Below are 20,301 nucleotides of genomic sequence, written 5' to 3' on the forward strand. Positions count from 1 at the left end.
CTAAAAATAGCTTGCATCGACAATTAAAGGTAACGAACCTACTGCTATGACTATAGGGATTCTGGCAATGGGCCAATTTGCCAAAATGGTGAACTATCCCTTTAATGCAGGAAATGTAGTGGAAATCTGTTTTGTGTTTTTTTTTTTTCAATGAGCAGTGACAGTGAAGGCAGCACACAGAAATTAATGCAACATGTGAGGAAGAGGATGAACATTTAAAGGTTGTTTAAAGTGAGACATTTATCAGTAACTATTCTTTTATCCACTGACGGTTTAAACTTCTCACCTGCTCGATATCTTGTCTCACGTGTGTTTTTTTTTGACACAGAGACAGTGAAGTTACACACACACACACAGAGTGCAGAGAACAAAACGAAACAAAACATCAGGCAATCGACATCATCCAAGTGCATTTAACTAAACAAACAAAGGGAAAGAAACACGACACCGCGGAGAGAAGAGAAAAGAAAAGTTTGGCGAAAACCCAGAAAAAAAACACAAAAGAAAGAAATAAAAGGTAGATACAGACGTCAACATGAAGGCAACGCTCCGATGTGTGAAAGGCAACAGATACAGTACAGATGTGTGTGACTCAGGTCCGACAGGTCTGACCCCCAGATGCATTCTGGGTAATCAGGTAGAAGGTGTTCGCTCCCAGACACACGATACGATGAGATATCTATCTATCTAATCTGGTTGTCACAGCAACTAGCTCCGCCCCTCTCCGTGTGTGTGTGTGTGTGTGTGTGTGTGTGTGTGTGTGTGTGTGTGTGTGTGTGTGTGTGTGTGTGTGTGGTTGGTGTTGCGTTCACTGGCTGGCGGCGTCCCCGTTCTCCTCTCCGTCCTCCTGCAGCTCCACCAGCGCGGCGTGGCGGTTCGCCTGAGAGCCCTCGCTGAAGAAAACCTTCTTGATGACGCCGGACTTGGGCGCTCGGATCGTGTGCTGCAGGGGAGACGACGGACGGACGAGAGGTCAGAGAGAGAGAGAGAGAGAGTGTGTGTGTGTGTGTGTGTGTGCAGTGGTGGACAGTAATGGAGTAAATGTAATCAAGTACTGTACTTATGAGGATTTGTGCTTTACTTGAGTATTAGATTTCTTTGGTACTTATTATTCTTACTTGAATACATTTCCAAGACAAATATTTTTTACTTTTACTCGAGTTAATTTCTAGGAAGGCTGAAAAGTACTCGTTACTTTCAGGTTTAGGTTTTTTTTCTAAAATCCTATTGGACACAAGCTGTGTTTGTCAAAGAAGGAAACCCTGACCCCTAAAAGCAGCACATCAGTGCAGGTAGTTCCAGGGGTTAAAGCAAAAAAAAAATCTTTTGACTGAGCGTTCCTTCGTCCAGTGTGCATTATTGTCGTCATTTTTGCCTTGTATTTTAAACCTGATGAAGGAACCTTGTTCTAAAAGTGTTGTTTCTTTGATTCTTCAATAAATGATTCTGCATATGCATAAACCTGAAGATGCACACTGCCTGCAAGCTCTGAAGTGGTCAAAAAGGTGAGTCACCAAATCCCTGTAGGGGGGTCTGGGGGCATCCCCCCCCCAGAAAATAAATGAAGCATTCTGGTGTACTCTGTTTCAAAAAAAAACATTGAGTAGGCCTACTGACTAAGGTTCCCCTATCATTGTAAGGCAACAAGGCAAGAATGGCTGGAGTGTATGAAACTTAAACTGACCTCAGAACTGGTCTAGTGGGGAGCAAAAACAAATCTCAAGGCATTAATCTAGGGGTCTGGACCAGCCATTCAAGGGCCCGTTTGCTCTGCTATTTGTCTGTGCAGCGGTGCACCGCGGACATGCACGGTAAAAAAAAAACAAAAAAAACAAAAAGAAACCGAATGCGCGCCGCCACGTCCGCTCGGATTACTTTAACCCCTGTAGTTCCAAAGAGTTCATTCTCAGAAACAAGAGTTAAAAGGTCCTTAAATTCATTTAGAAAAAAATATAGTAATTCATTGATGTGAAAAAAAAATAATTACTCTTACCGTACTCTTATTTTTACTTAAAGTAAATTTAAAAGCATTTACTTTTGGATACTTAAGTACCTTTAAAAGCAAGTACTTTTTTACTCTTACTCGAGTAACATGTTGACTAAGCTACTTTTACTTGTAACGGAGTAAATTTTGACCTGTGTGTGTGTGTGTGTGTGTGTGTGTGTGTGTGTGTGTGTGTGTGTGTGTGTGTGTGTGTGTGTGTGTGTGTGTGTGTGTCTCACCTCCATCTTCATGGCGATCATGACCATCAGTGGATCTCCTGCAGTCACTTTATCTCCGACCTTCACCAGCACCTGAACACAACACACCAGGTTGTTTGTATGTTTGTACTGGAATAAATTCATTAATTAAACAAACATGCAATAATTTTATTTTTTAAACGCTAAAAAGCAGCTGGGTAAAAAAAACAAAAAAAAAAACATTTTGTTTCGATTATTTCAATTTTGAGGGTTTTTTATTATTAATATTATTATTATTTTGTTTGAATGAAAAACAATTGTGGGGAAATTATGGAAGTCCGTTTCCACCAGTGGAAGGAAATAAAAATATCCCAAAAAGGGGCAATGATCATGAACCAAAGTATACGTACATATCATGTTACGCACGTCTCAGCCAATAAGAAGAGTGCAGTTATTATTAAAGGTATAATATGTAGGAATTCCCCCCATCTAGCGGTGCGGTTGCATATCTGAACGTATTCTTGATGTTGCATTCACGTGCAATCGGGCAGACATCAGACAGACAACGGACACTGAACGTAAAAAATGGCGATGCAACATGGCCGCCTCGGTTCGGTGCGCCCCTCCTTGTATATTTGTAACGACTTGTAACAACTCATTCTAAGGTACCAGAAAGCTTTCATTTGTATGCGGGTGTGATTCCACTTCAGTGAAATACGTATTTATGAAAGCAACATTTGATTTTTGCTAATAAAAAGCCAAATAAGTTACATAACGGGGCTTTAACTAATAGGCATATCTTATAACCTCAATATATGAAACCAGGAGAAATACAACAAATCTAAATTATTTATCACCTTATCCGCAACATACGAAATGTCTCTAACATCCAGAAAAAAAACACGTGCGACCACTAATTTGGCAAAAAAACAAAACAGCAGCAGTTCACCTTCTCTATGGTTCCAGTCATGGGGGCCACGGCTCCTCCCTGAGCCCCGGAGCCGCTCACACCGGCCAGGTACTTGGGCACCGGCACCGACACCTCGGCGCTTCCCTCCTGCAGCAGAGGAGGAGAGGAAGAAGGAGAAGAAACAGTTTAATAACTCGTCTCAGTCCTCAGACAGTTTGTGCAGCGACAGGTGGAGACAAACTTCTCTGCAACAACCCGACTGGGAAAAGTGTGAATTTGTAGCTTCCACTTATTCTCTCATTTGGAAAAAAAAAAAAAACAGATTTAAAACCGCTGAGCTTCAAAGACAGAAATAAATATGGACTTTTATCTACAGTCCCATAAATCCAACCAGTTAAGATGTTTAATGTTGAACGTTTGAAATAAATGAATTACTGTAAATCTTTCTAAACTAAAGTGCCAAATATTCTGTGGCTCCAGCCTCTGACGTGTATATTTGCTGTTTTGAGATAATAAAGTGAATATATTTGTGTTTAAGAGGCGATATAAAATAATTTCAGACCTTAAAAATAATGTTTAAAAGCAAAGAACAGATCGTTAGCAGAACATTTACAAAACTTGTTCAAACTGGAGGAAGGGGACAGACAGACTGAAGCTTGATTTTAAACATACATTTGCAAGGCTAAGCTTAAAACAAACGTGTATTTCTGTTGCTGGTGTAAAACTATGGCATTCACAAAGCAAAGAATTGAAAAGTTGTACAAGTATGTCTCAAAATGTTTAAAAAAGAAAAGATAAGCGTCTACAAAAAAAGAAGGAGGAGAAAGAGAAAAAAATAGACGAGTGGTGTCCAATGATATTTTGTTTGTTTTCTTGTCACTACTATGTTTCTTCATCTTTAATATTTTGAAATAGAGTATAATATTGGTGTAAGTAAGCCAATGTAATTATCAGGGATGCAAACGGGTCAGGACCAAAAAAGAGAGGAATTGTCGGGGGGGGGCCTCACCATTAACAATATCACAGAAAAGTCTATTTCCAGTAGTTCAACCCCAACCAAGTATTGAGTGCATATAGATGGACAGTTTTCAGAAGGCCAACATTTCTATATTAAAAATGCTTTAAAAAAAATAAAAAACATTGCAATATTTCAATTTTGGAGATACTGATTTTTAGGTCTTCACTGAATGTTAGTCATAATTATTACTATTAAAATAAACTGAATAAATAAAGACATGGGATTTAACATCCCATTCAGTGTGTAATGGACATATAGGCCTATATAATGTGTTAGTTTCACTTTAATTGAACACATTCTACATCGCGGAGGCGACGTCTCTCCTTCACCTCTGAAACGGGGCAGAGCTCCGTGGGAGACACCTGCCTGACACAGCAACGGACATGCACGGGGGGAAAACGGCGGCACCGTCGCACCGAATGCACGCGGATACGCGCCGCTTTGGGTAACGAGCGCGCACGTCGCGTCTACATTGGAGGTGAATAGGAAGGCTCTGGGACTGATTGACTGTGGACCACCACCAGTCTGATCAGGTCCATCACAGCACAGCAGCTGCAGCTCTGCCCCGCTGTCACATGATGCATATCAGCGCAATCTGTTTACATTAAATTAAATTTATTCTAGGGGTCGGTGGTGTTTTATTCTAGGGGTCGGTGGCGGCTGTGAGACAGCAGCGGCTCCACGGTGAGTCCTCTTTGACTCTAAAGTCTCTGTAGCTCATCAGCCCGGAACTCGCCTCATGGACCAGAAGCGACGGCGGCGTTTGGCCTCAGACGTCTCGGACTTCCAGAGCAGCTACAGCGCAGCGTTGTGACCTCAACCATGGTTGGTGAGAGCAGAAATGTTGTTGTAGGCCTGTGCATATTCTCATTTGTCCAGGTCATAGTATTTCAAAGGAGGTTAAATCGAAAGCAACTGGACTTATACTGAGTCTCCACACCAGATAGTTGGACCAGTCCCAGCCTGGTCAGATGCTACATGAACTGATGAAGCCTCTTGGATGAAGGTGAAACGTCTTCCTAGACTTTTTTTTCAAAGGAGGTTAAATCGAAAGCAACTGGACTTAGTTATAATAAGTAAATAACTAAGTCCAGTTGCTTTCGATTTAACCTCCTTTGAAAAAAAAAAAAAAAAATTGTTGTAGTGAAAATAGGCGGGCTCGTGAATTTTTTTTGAAACGAGTGAAAACGAGCGCTAATTCGCTTATCTCGCGTATCTCGCGTTTGGTTGCGCGTAAAAGCTCGCGCGAAAAAAAAGCGTTCCTCGTGTTTGAGTGGGAAGCCCCTTTGGGTCTTCCCACCAAACACGATGAAATAGACGAAGACGCGAAGGTCCCGTCGCCATAAAACAATCGGGTGTAGCGTCGCAAAAAAAAAAAGTCGCGTCTACCGCGTCTCGCGCCTAATCGCGTCTTTGCGTCACGGCCTTTTACACCGCGGACGTAACGAATAAACGGTGACGGTGTGAACGAACAACATAGAACAGGACCAGACGTGGCATTGTTTCCTCTTTTCACCGACAGCTCCACTCTCCCTTACTTACACTAACTACTGTTATTGTTGAGGCCAGATAATTGTGGGATTTGTAGTTTTTGACCAATCGCAGGTTGTGCTCTTTCTTTTTTGTGATTTTCCTGGTTCACACATGTTGTTGTTTTTTTTTAGGGGCAAATGCGAGCGAAATGCTCGCCCATGGTGGGCATACGAAAATTTAAGAGCTGTCTTATTTAAGTCTTGAACACAATAATTCAACAAATTTAAGACATTTTAAGGCCTAAAAGTGTGTAATGGACATATAGGCTATAACCAGAGACGACCATGAATGAGTTCGCCTCAGTTTCACGTGATTGTCACTGTCAGCCTGTTAGAAAAACATTTTACTGACCCCAGCTGAGACCCCCCCCCCCCCCAGCTGAGACGCTGAGACCCCCCCCCCCCTCCCAAAAACAAAAACTCTTCAGATCTGAACGATTCACACAAGTCACCTAATTGGTCATGAATAAAGCGAGTTTCGCTTTTCGGCGCGCTGTTTGCATCCCTGAATTATAACAACAGAGAGGGGCAGGTACTATAAGTTTTCTTCATCCTGCTCCTTTTCATTCATGGTGACAATGTGTTCATTATGTAAATATGTGCAACCATGTGTAGAATGTATACCATGAATGGAATCAATCAAAATGAATGAATTGATGGAAAAAGAGGAAATTTAAAGTTAATTTCCCACTCACTTAGACACTTAGATGCACATGTTTCTGTATTTAAAGCAGAAGTGAGTGATCCGGTCGTTTTCGCTAATGCTGCGTTCCAGGCAGGCTTTTGAAATCGTAAATTACAGCTTCAAGTCACAACTTACGACTTTGTAGCGTTCCAGGCAACCCACTCGTGTTTTTCCGACCTGTTTTACCGGTGAAAGTCACTATAACGGCCACTCGTAACTTCCGACCGGTGAACTCGTACCAGATCGAACTGGTACCACTTCACGGTCGGAAAAATACGAGTTTCCTTGAACGCACCATAACAGTCCTCGTCGCTACGTCACCACATTCACGGCGTTCCTTGGCTGCACACACAGCCCTGCATGCCGTTCTCTCTCCTCATTGGATAAAAACTGTAGGATACGATAAATGTTTTCTCCTCGGCTCAGAGCAGAGCAGAGGGACTGAGAGACCCGTGTTTCAGTCCAAACACTCTATGTAAGTGATTGCTGTCGGAAGATATAACTATTTAAGACTTATATTAACACAAATATATCACTCACTTCTGCTTTAATGGATCAAACACATCAGTTGCAGCCCAAAGTTCATACTTTAAACAAATCAAATTATTTTTCTTGTTGCTATAAACATTAAACACGGACGTGAGAAGATGATTTCTGCTTCACCGGCTTCATTATCTCTGTGTATATACTGTATATATGTATGTATCAAACCCACCGTGGAGAACAGGTGGACCACGTTGTCCAGGATCACCAGTTTGGGACGAGACTTCACTCCGTTGACCGAACAGTGAAGGAATGAAGCTCCGCCCTCGACCTCCACCTCTCCGGTCACGTGGAACAACTCCTCGCCAACCTGACGGAGAGGAAGCACAGGTTCGCCTGCTCGTTAACTCTTCATTTACACGTTTCAAAGTGATTGGATGGACTTTTGCCTACATATTTGTGTGTACACATGTGCAGAAACCTCAGCCGATATGGCCTGCGTTCTCAGGACATTATACAGATGCAGGTCCCGAGAGTGAGAACGGAACTGGGCAAAAAGGCTTTTACATTTTCAGCCCCGTCGACCTAGAATGATGTGCAGAAGGACTTGAAACTGACACATCTTGTAACTCTGGGTGAATTCAGGTCAATTATAATAGACAGAGAATTGAGCTCAATCGGACTGTGCTATTGCGTTGTTTAATCATGTTTTTCTGAAATGTGTGATTGTATTTTATTTGAGTCTTGTGTGATGTGCAACTGAGCTGTTGTGTGCTGCCGTCTTGGCCAGGTCACTCTTGGAAAAGAGGTTTTAAATCTCAATGAGTTTTTACCTGGTTAAATAAAGGATATTGATTGATTGATATTGATTGATGCAATCAATGTGAAATCAATACTTTGATGCAGTTATCATCATTATCATCATCATCTCGCAGGGGAGACGGGGGACGGTTCTGCTGCTGCTCGTACTGAGACAAACTTGTCTTAGAGGTATGAAAGTTGCTTTTTTTCATGAGCTGTATTTTTGTCATGGCTCAGTGTCATTGGCCCTCATTTATCAAACGTGCGCACACCAAAAAAGATGGGTGTGCGCCAAATCTACCGCAAGAATCTACATTTATCAATATGAACGTGAGCATAGGGTACGCAGCTCTGACCAGGTGTACGCACATTTGAACCAGCGTAGAACATGTGCTGCTGTGTCAGAATGATTATTGAAGCAGAAATAAGTGGAATGTTTGTGTTAATATAAGTCTTAAATAGTTATATCTTCCGACGGAAATCACTTACATAGAATGTTTGGTCTGAAACACGGGTCTGTCAGTCACTCTGCTCTGCTGTAAGCCGAGGAGAAAACTTTCCTTGTATCCTACAACCTTTATCCAATGAGGAGAGAGAACGGCATAAAGGGGAAGTCCTCTCTGTGTGTGCAGCCAAGGGATGCGCGTGAATGTGGTGACGTAGGGACGAGGGCGGGAACTGCTAACTCCATCTGCTGACAGGAAGTTAGCCAAAACCACCGGATCGCTTACTTCTGCTTTAACTCGACACGATTTTGAGCAATGAGGTGAATTAAAAACCACGATGTGACAGATGCTCATGAATCAGCTGTGGAAACAGAAACGGTCACTGACAGATCTGTTACAGTCTTGTTAGATCACAGACAGAAACTTCCGTGATCCTGCAACAGAGTGATGATGAACGGCTGCTCAGCCTCTTTCTCTGCCGGACACCAGAGCCCCGACTGAGGAGGAGACGAGGCGCTCCGGTGTGATAGCTACCGGTCCAGGTTTTTGGGGTTTTTTGTCACCTGTCAGCAGGGATTTGGCCGGTGTTTCACATCCCTCCATCAGCCGAACCGTGTCATCAGTGCTGCTGACGGTTATAGAGTCGCGTTCACGGCAATAATTGTTATTTCTCAAACACTTAGGCTATGTTTAGTAAACTGCAAACACCAGAATCTGCACCAGATTCTACGCAAGTTTGATAAATGAGTTGCCATGTCCAGCTGGCACATGATATCATATTTCGTCACGGCTGGGACGGTTGCAACCATATCAAACCAGACCACGACAGTTTTGTTTCTAAATTTCAAGAATTTATTTTAAATATGCATAATAAGTGCATAAGCAAACATAAATGTATAAAATTAAACATTTTTAGCTCAAAATAGGCACAATTTATTAATGTTATTCAACAGAACAGCCATTTAGACCGTGAGAGAGACTGATGCTAAAGAATCTAGATAAACAAAATGATTCCCAAAAATAACTGAGCAACTATTGTTGTTCTATGGGACAAAAAAAGTTCAATTTATTTCATGTTTAATTAAAATATTTTGTATTGTCTATTGAGTTTTAATATCACCAGGAACATCTGCACATTGACTCAAGACCTATGTACTCCGCTGCAAACCAAACTCCGACTGTTAAATAATACTATTGTATTATTGTAAAACAATGCATATTTTAGCAATAATATGATTATTGAGACAAAAAACTAAAGTTAATGAGTGAAATTTAATGTGTGTTTAATATGTTGCAACATCTGGATTCTTGTGTCACATGTCACCATCTTTAAATGGCTCATTAGCAGACACATGTAAGTTTAATATGTTAAAGTTTGATAGTCCAGATAGTCTCAAGTAAAAAAAAAAACAAAACTGTTGCAACTGTCCCCAGTCTGCCCTGTTTACTTTGCCTTTTAATTGCTACCAAGGAATTACAAAATAAAGTGACGTTGAGCTCATTTTCTTGAACAAACTTGACATAATAAAGTAAATAATGACACAGTACAAAAAGAAAAACCAGCTCACCTGGATACCGTAGCTGCCATCTTTGTTGTACTTGACGACCACGTCGACTTCTACAGACACAAGATGAGAAATGGTTTGCAAACAAGTAAGGAAAGTAAAGAAACACAGATCAGCAGCAGCAGCAGCAGCCATTCGACTTATTTTTGGCCTCTCAGCTACGTTTTTTTAATAGAAACGTTGAATAATGAATACGAGTTCATTAACAAACTGTCGCAGACCCGACCAGCCTCAAACTTAATTATTCAAACTCTCATTAAACGAAACAGATCCACAGTTACGAGCCGAACCCCCGACGCCGCTTCATCTGCTTATTAAAACTAAACTAACTAATGCAACACTAATTAAACGTCGTCGTCCTAGCCCTCACATATACTCAAAACACTCAGAAATCCATGCACATCTGTGTGTGTTACAGATATGTACTGTTTATAAGCCGGTTAGTGCAGCTCTCTGTGTGTGACTGATGTGTTTATATTTTTTATTTTGCATCGTTTTCAAGTTTTAGGGAAGTTTTTTTTCGACAGGACGTCAGACACGCTGAGAGAGACGATGACAAAGCTGCTGAGCTGCAACATGTGTCGTGTGTTCACGTAAAACCAAACACTCGCTGAGGCAGAACAGACTTTCCAGATGATTAATGTCGTTCACCTGTCTGAGTGACGACCACGGAGGAGCGGAGGAGCGGAGTGGCTTCGTCATCATCCTCTCTCAGACACACATTTTTCACTCCTGTCACTTCAATTAGCGCCAAAATGATCACGAGTCAATGATTTGTCTAGTGCATGCAAGATAAATCTGCAACATTTTACTATTTAAATTATTTTATTGTGTAAAAATGTCCAATATTTACTGGTTTGAGTGTTTTAAATGTTTGTTTGTCCAACTGAAAGTCTTTGAAGACGACATTAACAGGGTATATACAGGAATCTTGAAGTTAATTCTAATACCTTTTTAAGACTTTTTCAAGACCTTCTCAATATTTTTCAATACCTCACCGCCACTTCAAGCTGTAACCATTTACATCAGTGACACTTTAAACTTAACAGTTTTAGATTGTGATAAAGACTATATAGACCACTATGATACAACAGAATTCAAAATAGGCTAGGATAATAAATCAAAGGCAAAGTTGATCAAAAAAAAAAAAAAAACATTGCTCCACTCAAAAACAAAACTTCTTTTTCATGTACCGGTTCATCTTTGTTTTTTAATAAAATGAATAAATTCGCACACTTTTACAATGTTTTTTAGGACTCAAACTCTTGGACAGCGAATTCAGGAAAAATACCTTCAAAATTTAAGACTTTAAGACCAAAATTGATTTATCACCTTTTAATACTTTTCAAGACCCCGCGGATACCCTGATTAACATTTTTAAAATTTTATTTATGTATTTTTACAGGGATGGTGCACATTAATCGACACCATTATAAATGTGCCAGGGTTAGCTAAGTGGCTAATTCTCAACTGCGGTCCCTGAGCAAGATGTTAATTGCCAGCCTATGAAACAACAGAGCAGTATTACATTATAAACAATTTACTCGATACTACCTAAAACACATGTGTCTGAAATGGTGCAGCATATATACACTACTCACAAAAAGTTAGGGATATTTGACAAGAATATCCCTATAAAAAGTTAATGCTACAGTGATTCTCTATCATGAAAGCCTTTTAAGGAGAAGGATGCAATGGTAATTTCATCATGAAACAGCCTACTAATACAGGCTTTTTTTTTTTAAAAATTTGTAGAAGAGTGCCTTGGCTTTTTTGTTTAGTTGTCACATTAGGATTTGAAAACCCACCCTGGGCATTTTTCACTTTGTTTCTATCATTTTATGAAAAAAATGCATTTGTTTAGAGCCCTATGACGACGCAACGATGCACCTGTGAGATGTTTTTTTTTTTTTTTAAACTCCCTTTGAGCTGTGAAACCTTGTTTTTTTTTTGTCTCTCCGTCCTCCTTCTCTTCCTGAGCAGCAGGGGGCAGCAGAGGCAAAACACAACAGTGCGACTGGTTCTTACTTTTGTCTCCGAGCTGAAGCGTCAGGTTTCTGTTGAACTCGATGTTGCTCCTCCAGCCGCTGCTCGAGCCAAATGGGGAGAACGGGTCTGAGAAACACACACACACACACACAATATAAGAGACAACTTCAAAATGATCATTCATAGGTTTGTATTTGAGTAAAACGAACACTTTTGTTTCATTCTATAACCTACTGACAAAATTTCTCCCAAATTGGAAATAAAAATATTGTCATTTGGAGCATTTATTTGCAGAAAATGGCAACAGGTCAAAATAACAAAAAGGTTCTGGTGTTTTCAGACCTTGTATAATGCAAAGAAAACAAGTTCATATTCATTTTAAAACAACACAACACTAACTACTTTAAATTTAGGAAGAGTTTAGAAATCAAAATTGGTGGAATAATCCCAATTTTTAATCGCAGCAGTGTTTTTTTTTTATTTCTTTATTTATAATCTTTCTTCCTCATTAAATCTGATTTGGTTCAGGGGATCAGCAAAGTAGAGTGAGGTGTGCTTGTGTTGGAGTCGATGGCTGCCATACATGTAGAGAAGCTGATTTATTAAAAGGGATAGTTCAACATTTTGGCAAATTGGCCCATTGCCATAATCCCTATATATACCATAGCAGTAGGCTCGTTACCTTTAATTGTCGGTGCAAGCTATTTTTAGAACGGCGGAGCAGAGCCGCGAGCTGCTCAGAGCTACGCTACGGAGGCTCATGGGATTTCTTGGTTTCCCTCATCAAACTCATCAAATACACAATCCAACAACTCCACAACGCTCTGGTGGACAAGTTGTGACCTGCACATTCACCACACTATGAGATAATAACACAACGTTACCAGACAGAGTTGTTTTAGAGGCAAATTCATGCAAAACCGCTGATGCACGTTGCCTTCAGGGACAGTTTTTCAGCAAGCAGTCTCTGCATTTACCTCGTAACTCTGTCTCGTTATGTTCTGTTATTATCTCATAGCGTGGTGAATGTGCAGGTCACAACTTGTCCACGACAGCGTTGTGGAGTTGTTGGATTGTGTATTTGATGACTTTGATGAGGGAAACCAAGAAATTCCTTTAGCCTCCATAGTTAAGCTCTGAGCACCTCGCAGCTCTGCCGTTCTAAAAATAGCTTGCACCTACAATTAAAGCAATACTTACCTGTCTGGCATTTGACTCAGCACAGCACAAACATTTGAAAATCAACAGCTCCACCTCCCTCACAAGTCCCACCCACCTCTCCCTCCTCCTGCACCTCCACGAGCCCCCTCCCTCCCTGCTGCATGCGTTGGCATGGCAACGGTAAACAGAACATGAACGCGAGTGAAACGGGAACAACACAAACAAACACAACACCGGAGTTTTAAACCATATAAACGGACTCAGTGATGATGACTGATGAGTTTTATAATAAACTGTTGTTAGCCTACTGCTACTGGAGACGCAGGGGAAGTGATTGTTACAGATTACAGTTCTCAACGAGCCGGGCTGGCGGCCCGGACCAGCGCCACCTGGTTCAGGGCCAAAATAAATCCAGACCGAGCCGAGTCGAGCCGCGCCGGTCCGGAGTTCAACCGGGTCCGGACCGCTGAGAACTCACAGAGCTAACAGTAGCCTAGCCGTTAGCACTGGATGCTTTTGACTTCCTGTGTTTACGTATCACTCTGGGCTGATCACTATCAACGTTACAATATCAGACATGAAACTCCACGACCAGCTGCGGCTGCAGTTATTGGTCTTTTAAAAAACTATTTATTTCCAAAAACCTTCTTTCTAGTGTGTGTTGTGACTCTAGTCTCCTCTGCTCTCTGTGTCCTGCTACTGCTCTGTCAATAAGCGTTCTTCCTGGTCGGGAGGGGGGAGAGGAGGAGAGCGGTGCACAAAGTGATTACATATTAAGTAGGTTCGGTCGCTCGTCAAATCTTATTAATCGGACCGAATAATATTATTGGTCAGACTTTTCTCAGAATTATATGAGAATGAAAACATGATGAGTTTTTAACCCTGTTGGGTTTCTCTTACATTTTAATGTATCATCAGATTATTAATAGCATTTTAACTTAGACAAAGAAATGTGCAAAAGTTCCAGAAAGGTAAGTATTGCTTTAAAGGTAACGAACCTACTGCTATGACTATAGCGATGGCAATGGGCCAATTGCCAAAATGTTGAACTATCCCTTTAAGAACATTTTGGAGTGGTCTCTTCATTATTTCCAGAGCTGTATATACACTCAGTATTGATTATTCTCCAGGTAAAGAAGCTGTAAACTTCCCTAGGGATCAATAAAAGTATCTCTAAGTCTCAATAACTTCCTCTCCTCACCGGTGGAGGCCCGTGTGAACTCCTGCGTGTGCTTCTTCTCCTGCAGCACCAGCCCCAGCGCCGCCTGGCAGACCGTGGCGCCGGACGGGGCGGCGGCGGCCGGGAAGAGGTCGGCGTAGTGCTGCGGGATGAAGCTGGTCGTCACGTTTCCAGCCTCGAACTCCGGGTGGCCGGACAGACTCAGCAGGAAGTCGATGTTGGTGTTGAGTCCCACGATCTGAGGACAGAGAGAGAGAGACAAACTCAGTTCACTTTATAGTTTTTTTCGATTGCTAAGACACATTTCTCGAAAAAGCTGCTCTCCTTTTCTCTAAACTGTGAAAACAAACCCCAATTTTCAAGCTACATTCACAAAACCTCAGACTCTTCTTGCAAAACCAAACTTTCACCTCAAAACAGTTCAATCTGTGCCCAAAACTGAACTACGTATGTTGTCAAAGCCCCGAGTCAATCAAAATTAAATACACTAGTGAGCAGTCACTAAACACTACATAGACAAATAGAAAACACAATGCTCAGGACATGAAGCTGTAGAAATAAATGTTTATCATTCACTGTAGGCTAAATGCATGTTGCAAAACAAAAAACCTGTGCATTAACTGTAGCACTTCTCTCCTTCCCTTTCTTTCACCATCCTCCTTCCCTCCTCACATCCATTCCATCCCCTTTTTCTTCCTTCTTTTTTCTTCCCAGTTCATCCCTGCCTCCCTCCCTCATCCTCTCTTCCTTCACCCTGTCGTCTCTCATCTTCTCCTCTTGCAACAACAAAAAACCTGTGCATTTAGCACTTGTACAAAAAACAGAAATCCTGTGCATTTTACACGTAGCACTTGTACAGTATAAAAACAAACAGAAATCTTGTGCATTTAGCACTTGTATGCAGTAAGCCTACGTAAAAATAAAGTACAAAAATATAGAAATGAGAAGTGCGTAACTCAGCCACAGCATAATTTCTCCGTACTGGGTCAGGCCACAGGACTTCATCCTGAACTGGCTTATATATGTTCCCTCACATCATTGGACACAAGTGTGATCCATTTTGAGTTGTTGTGTTCAACCGGTGAAACCTGTGCTTTAATTGTGTTTGACTTTTGCCACCTGTGCTCAGCATTATGCAACACAGGTGCGTCACAATGAATGAGTGTGTGTGTGTGTGTGTGTGTGTGTGTGTGTGTGTGTGTGTGTGTGTGTGTGTGTGTGCGCCTCTTACATTATACTGTCGTAAGCAGTAGCGCAGTTTCTTCAAGGCAGCTGATCGGTCCTCTCCCCACACCACCAGTTTGGCGATCATTGGGTCGTAATGAGCCGACACCTCGTCCCCTGAAAACACATAAACACACATTATTATTAAAAGGGACAATTCACCCAAAATCGATAATTCACCAGTGTTTTTGCATTGTGGTAACTAACTGACCGTTTGTGGTTTTTTCGGGTGCATCTCAATAAATTAGAAAATCATGGAAAATGTATTTATGTCAGTAATTCAATTCAAAAAGTGAAACTAATACAATATATAGATTCATTTATTTAATTTATTTTAATTGTAACGGCTTCACATTTAATGAAGACACAAAATTCAAACTAAAAAAATTTGAATATTACAAAAGACCAATTTTTTTTTTAAGCATTTTTAATATGGAAATGTTGGCCTTCTGAAAAGTATGTCCATCTATAAGCACTCAATACTTGCTTAGGGCTAGAACTACTGGAAATTGACTTTTCCATGTTATTCTAATTCATTGGGATGCACCTGTGTAGTGGATGCACGTGAATGGGTCAATGACGTGATGCAATCCAATGTCAAGTGGTGTAACTAGTATTTTTCATACAAATCTGACTTTATACAGGAAAATAATTCTGGACTCATAAAATGTGGAATAAATGTAATTCACTTTTGCAATGCAGCACTGTGTTTCTTGAAATTTCACATTATTTAGAAAAAAAAGGGGTGGTTTTAGGATATGTCCTGCTCAGTGTTGCTAAAATGTATTATAGAAACAGCAAAAAAATCTCTTTCAATTGATTTTTTTCCAGAAGAAAGTATACTTTTTATAAGTACACTTAAATCCAGCGTAGGTGGATCAAACATTTATTATATATCATTATTTTGTGGTTACACCATTTGACATTTTCAGAGCATTCAGTCTGACTTTTGTTAAAAAATGGTTCAAATGGATGGGGACTGTGGTGTGCGAGAAGATGTTGGGAAGATTAAATTGTGAAAACGATATGATAAAAGAAAAATGGGATAGTTTTGGTAGACAGATGTGTTTTTTTGCCTGCCTTTGCCTACTTACTTACCTGCCTGTCTTATTTTTAGTTAATTTATTTTCAGATTTTTCATGTTATTTATTTTATTTTTTACTATTATTACTATTTTTGACCTCCATTTTGTCTGTTATGTTTGATGTTCGTTTTGTCTGTTGCAATAATGAAAAAGTAATAAAAACTTTGAATTGTATAAAACATTTTTTTTTTAAATGGTTCAAATGTAGTTTTAAATTACATAAAACCAACACGAATACAAAATGTACATTTTAACAAATCTGATCCATGCTTTTAAAACAACTATAATTTGTTTATTTTCATTTATATAAAAAAAACTGACCCAAATACAAAAACAGAAACAGAAACAGCAGCGAGAACTCACTGTGATTCTGCGCTATATTTGTTTTGTGTGTGATCTGGACTCCTCACCTTCTCTGACTCCCGTCTCTATGCGAGTGTGTTGGTCCGGCGGGGGGGTGGAGAGGTGCAGCAGAGGCCCCGCCCCCGGGAGGAAGTCGTTGTTCGGGTCCTCGGCGTAGATCCGAGCCTCGAACGAGTGGCCCCCTAGGATGATGTCATCCTGGAGGAGAGGCAGCCGCTCCCCTGCTGCCACCTGCAGGACGTTTCACAGAGCAGAATTAAAGTTCCTGGAGAAAAAAAACAGTTTAATCTCGTATGAGTTTCCTTCTTTTCCTCCTCCGCCCCTCCGTCCCGTCTCACCCGGAGCTGCCACTCCACTAGGTCGGTCCCAGTGATCATCTCTGACACGGGATGCTCCACCTGCAGCCGGGTGTTCATCTCCATGAAGTAGAAGTTGTGTTGGGCGTCCATTATGAACTCAACCGTACCTACACAGAGACACAAACAGTGTGTTCATAATCAGGTGTGGAAGGACATGGAGGTGTGGAAGGAGAGGAGAGGAGGTGTGGAAGGAAAGGAGGTGTGGAAGGAGAGGAGGTGTGGAAGGAGAGGAGAGGAGGTGTGGAAGGAGAGGAGAGGAGGTGTGGAAGGAAAGAAGGTGTGGAAGGAGAGGAGAGGAGGTGTGGAAGGAAAGCAGGAGTGGAAGGAGAGGAGGTGTTCATATACTGTGTGTTTTAGATCTGAGGACCAGGGTTATTATAGTTAACTAAAACTAAAACCAGCTGTGATTAAAATAATTTAGTAAACTGAAATAAAAATTAATGAATGAATTATTTGAATTTAAAAATCGATTCAGAATCGTTGCATCAAGAATCTCGATGCATCTTTGAAACAATTATTTTCTGATTTTATGAGCACTGATGGGAACATTTATTGACTTATGCAACTAAAAAGGGAAAAATCCATCAAATCTGGACGTTCATCTTCAGAGGTCTCACAGAGGCTTTCTCCTAAAACTTGAAAAATTAAAACTAAGACTGAATAAAAACTAGTCAATTCCTCAAAAATAAAAACTAAACTAAAACAGCTTATTGTTGAATTAACTAAAACTAAACTGAAATTAAAAAACAGCAAACTGAAAAACTAAATAAAAATAAAAACTAATGAAAATTTTAAATGTGAGTCGTACCTGCTCCGACGTAGTTGACAGCTTTGGCTGCTTTGACCGCCGCTTCTCCCAGTTTCCTGCGAACCTCAGCACTGATGCCAGGCTGGAAAATACAGAGTGAAAACACAGTGTTAACAAGTGATCACAGCTCTAATAGCTACTAGATCTTCTTCAATTAACACAAGTACAATATTAAATTCCACCAACAGAGCTGAACCTTTCCATTTTTAGTCACCTAAGTTTTCACCGACAGCTGAAATAAGAGCTTTAATTTAATGTGCATCATGTCCAATCACCTACAGATTAGTACAGTTCAGGAATATTTGTCCTATACTGTAACTGCCAACACTAAATTATCCCAAATGAGTTTCCGGTTTCCTACATGTGTTTTTGTTTGCAAGAGAAACTAGACTACTTTAAGATAAGATAATAAAAGATAAGGCTATTCCTTTATTCAATTAAGGGTATTACATCAGCCAAAGGACAAATTATAATAAATACAGCAATAAAGTTTATAATATTGGTTTTATACATGTGCAGTTGTCAGACTGTGCAGGTTATGTTATTATGTTGTAAGACTGTGCAACACATGGGAAAAAATAATAACAAACAGTTCTTTGCACAACTACATTTGCACAGTTCTTTCTTCCTTTGCACAGTTTTATAGTTTTATACATTATGCATATTTAAGTTTCCTATCTATTTATTCTATTCTAATATATTTTTCATAACATATGTATACACATAGTTTCATAAGGATGTATATAGTGTATATTTTTTCTTACTTTTATGTGTTATGCATATACTATATTGCTCTTCTATGCCCTTATATATGTATGTCTGCGCTACTGAATACTTGAATTTCCTCTGGGATCAATAAAAGTTGTGGACTGTGGACTTAAAGCTTTGACATCATTGACAACTTTTAAAATAAATTCCTCCTAAGCCAGTTTTAATTCAGCGATGCGTCGTGGTGCTCTCACCCCCGGCGCCTCCTCGATGATCTTCTGGTGTCTCCGCTGGACGCTGCAGTCTCTCTCAAACAGGTAGACGGCGTTACCGTGCATGTCTCCAAACACCTGCACCTCCACGTGTCTGCAGGAGACACACAACAAGAGAGAGAAAGACACACTGGGTGAAAAATAACGAATAAAGAAAAGCAATTACAAAGAAATGGCTTAAAGGGATAGTTCAACATTTTGTTGAAATTGGCCCATTGCCATATTCCCTATAGTTTTGGCAGTAGGTTTGTTACCGGAGTTGTTTTTGAGGTAAACACAGAGACTGCTTTCTGAAAAACTGCCCCCGACAGGAACGCGCATCAGCGGTTTTGCATGAATTTACCTCTAAAATAACTCTGTTCTGTTATTATCTCATAGTGTGGTGAATGTGCAGGTCACAACTTGTCCACCAGAGAGTTTTGGAGTTGTTGGATTGTGTATTTGATGAGTTTGATGAGGGAAACCAAGAAATCCCATTAGCCTCCGTAGCGTAGCTCTGAGCAGCTCGCCGCTCTGCTCCGCCGTTCTAAAAATAGCTTGCACCGACAATTAAAGGTAACGAACCTACTGCTATGACTATAGTGATTATGGCAATGGGCCAATTTGCCAAAATGTTGAACTATCCCTTTAAGCCAGACCTATAGATGAATGGTATGATATCATTTACAATGTATTTGTAATTGATATAATCACTTTTTCAATGAGGCTTCAGCAATCTAAATTCAAAGACATCTGGAAACAATGCGAAAGGTATATTTCTCTGAAACGCACTTCTTTTGATTAAGTTTTTTTTCTTTCTATATCAAGATGTACTTATTTACTTAGCCTATTTACTTTATTGTATTATTATGACAGAAAACACCCCATGTTCACGTGTTATTTTATAAAATGCATTGTAAAAGGAAAAAATAACAGCGACAACATATAAACCAGTGAGTGAGTGTGTGACTGTTACCTGGGATCCTCTACAAACTTCTCAACCAGCATGACGTCGTCGTTGAAGGATTTTCTTGCCTCTCGTCTCGCTGACTCCAACTGCTCCAAGAAGTCTGAGTCTGAGCGTGCGATACGCATCCCCTAAACACACAAACACACACACACACACACACACAAATGCCAACAAACAAGGTCATAATTTGTTTCCTCGAGTTATTAAGTTAAAGGTTGTGTCCGAAATCACTCACTCATTCCCTCCTCCCTACTCACTATATAGTGAATTCAATATAGTGGACTATATAGTGGACTCACTGGTCAAATAAAAAAACACTTTCGGACACTACTCCGCCGCACAGTTAATGACGTATTACGTCGCGTAATTAAAACGTTCCGACCGCGATTGTAACAGCTGGTGCAGGTACCATGGATACAACCATGGCAACGGCCGGTGTAGAGGAGTAAAGCAATATATTAAGCTGTAATATATATATATATATTTAAGCATCAAAGATGTTCAATCAAACCCACATAATTTGAAACAACATTCAAAACACACACAGCCAGTGTCACAACTAAGCATAACGTCCACTAGCTTA

The 20,301-nt window shown here is 40.4% G+C and overlaps 1 protein-coding gene across 1 annotated transcript in view; it reads right to left on the minus strand.

Moving 5' to 3' along the window:
- The window catches only part of mccc1 (methylcrotonyl-CoA carboxylase subunit), a 28,562-nt gene continuing 8,261 nt past the window's right edge, over positions 1–20,301 (minus strand). Inside the window, exons 7-19 of the mRNA XM_083970720.1 lie at positions 19,725–19,846; positions 18,752–18,863; positions 17,790–17,871; positions 16,961–17,088; positions 16,670–16,853; positions 15,183–15,292; positions 13,973–14,189; positions 11,650–11,736; positions 9,625–9,674; positions 7,042–7,179; positions 3,131–3,238; positions 2,224–2,295; positions 1–943 (exon numbers count right to left, since the gene is read on the minus strand). Coding sequence (XP_083826846.1) covers positions 809–943; positions 2,224–2,295; positions 3,131–3,238; positions 7,042–7,179; positions 9,625–9,674; positions 11,650–11,736; positions 13,973–14,189; positions 15,183–15,292; positions 16,670–16,853; positions 16,961–17,088; positions 17,790–17,871; positions 18,752–18,863; positions 19,725–19,846 — 1,545 coding nt within the window. The 3' untranslated portion in view covers positions 1–808. The remainder of the gene's footprint in view (positions 944–2,223; positions 2,296–3,130; positions 3,239–7,041; positions 7,180–9,624; positions 9,675–11,649; positions 11,737–13,972; positions 14,190–15,182; positions 15,293–16,669; positions 16,854–16,960; positions 17,089–17,789; positions 17,872–18,751; positions 18,864–19,724; positions 19,847–20,301) is intronic.

Source organism: Trachurus trachurus, assembly GCF_905171665.1.
Source record: "Trachurus trachurus genome assembly, chromosome: 4".
Taxonomy (NCBI): Eukaryota; Metazoa; Chordata; class Actinopteri; order Carangiformes; family Carangidae; genus Trachurus; species Trachurus trachurus.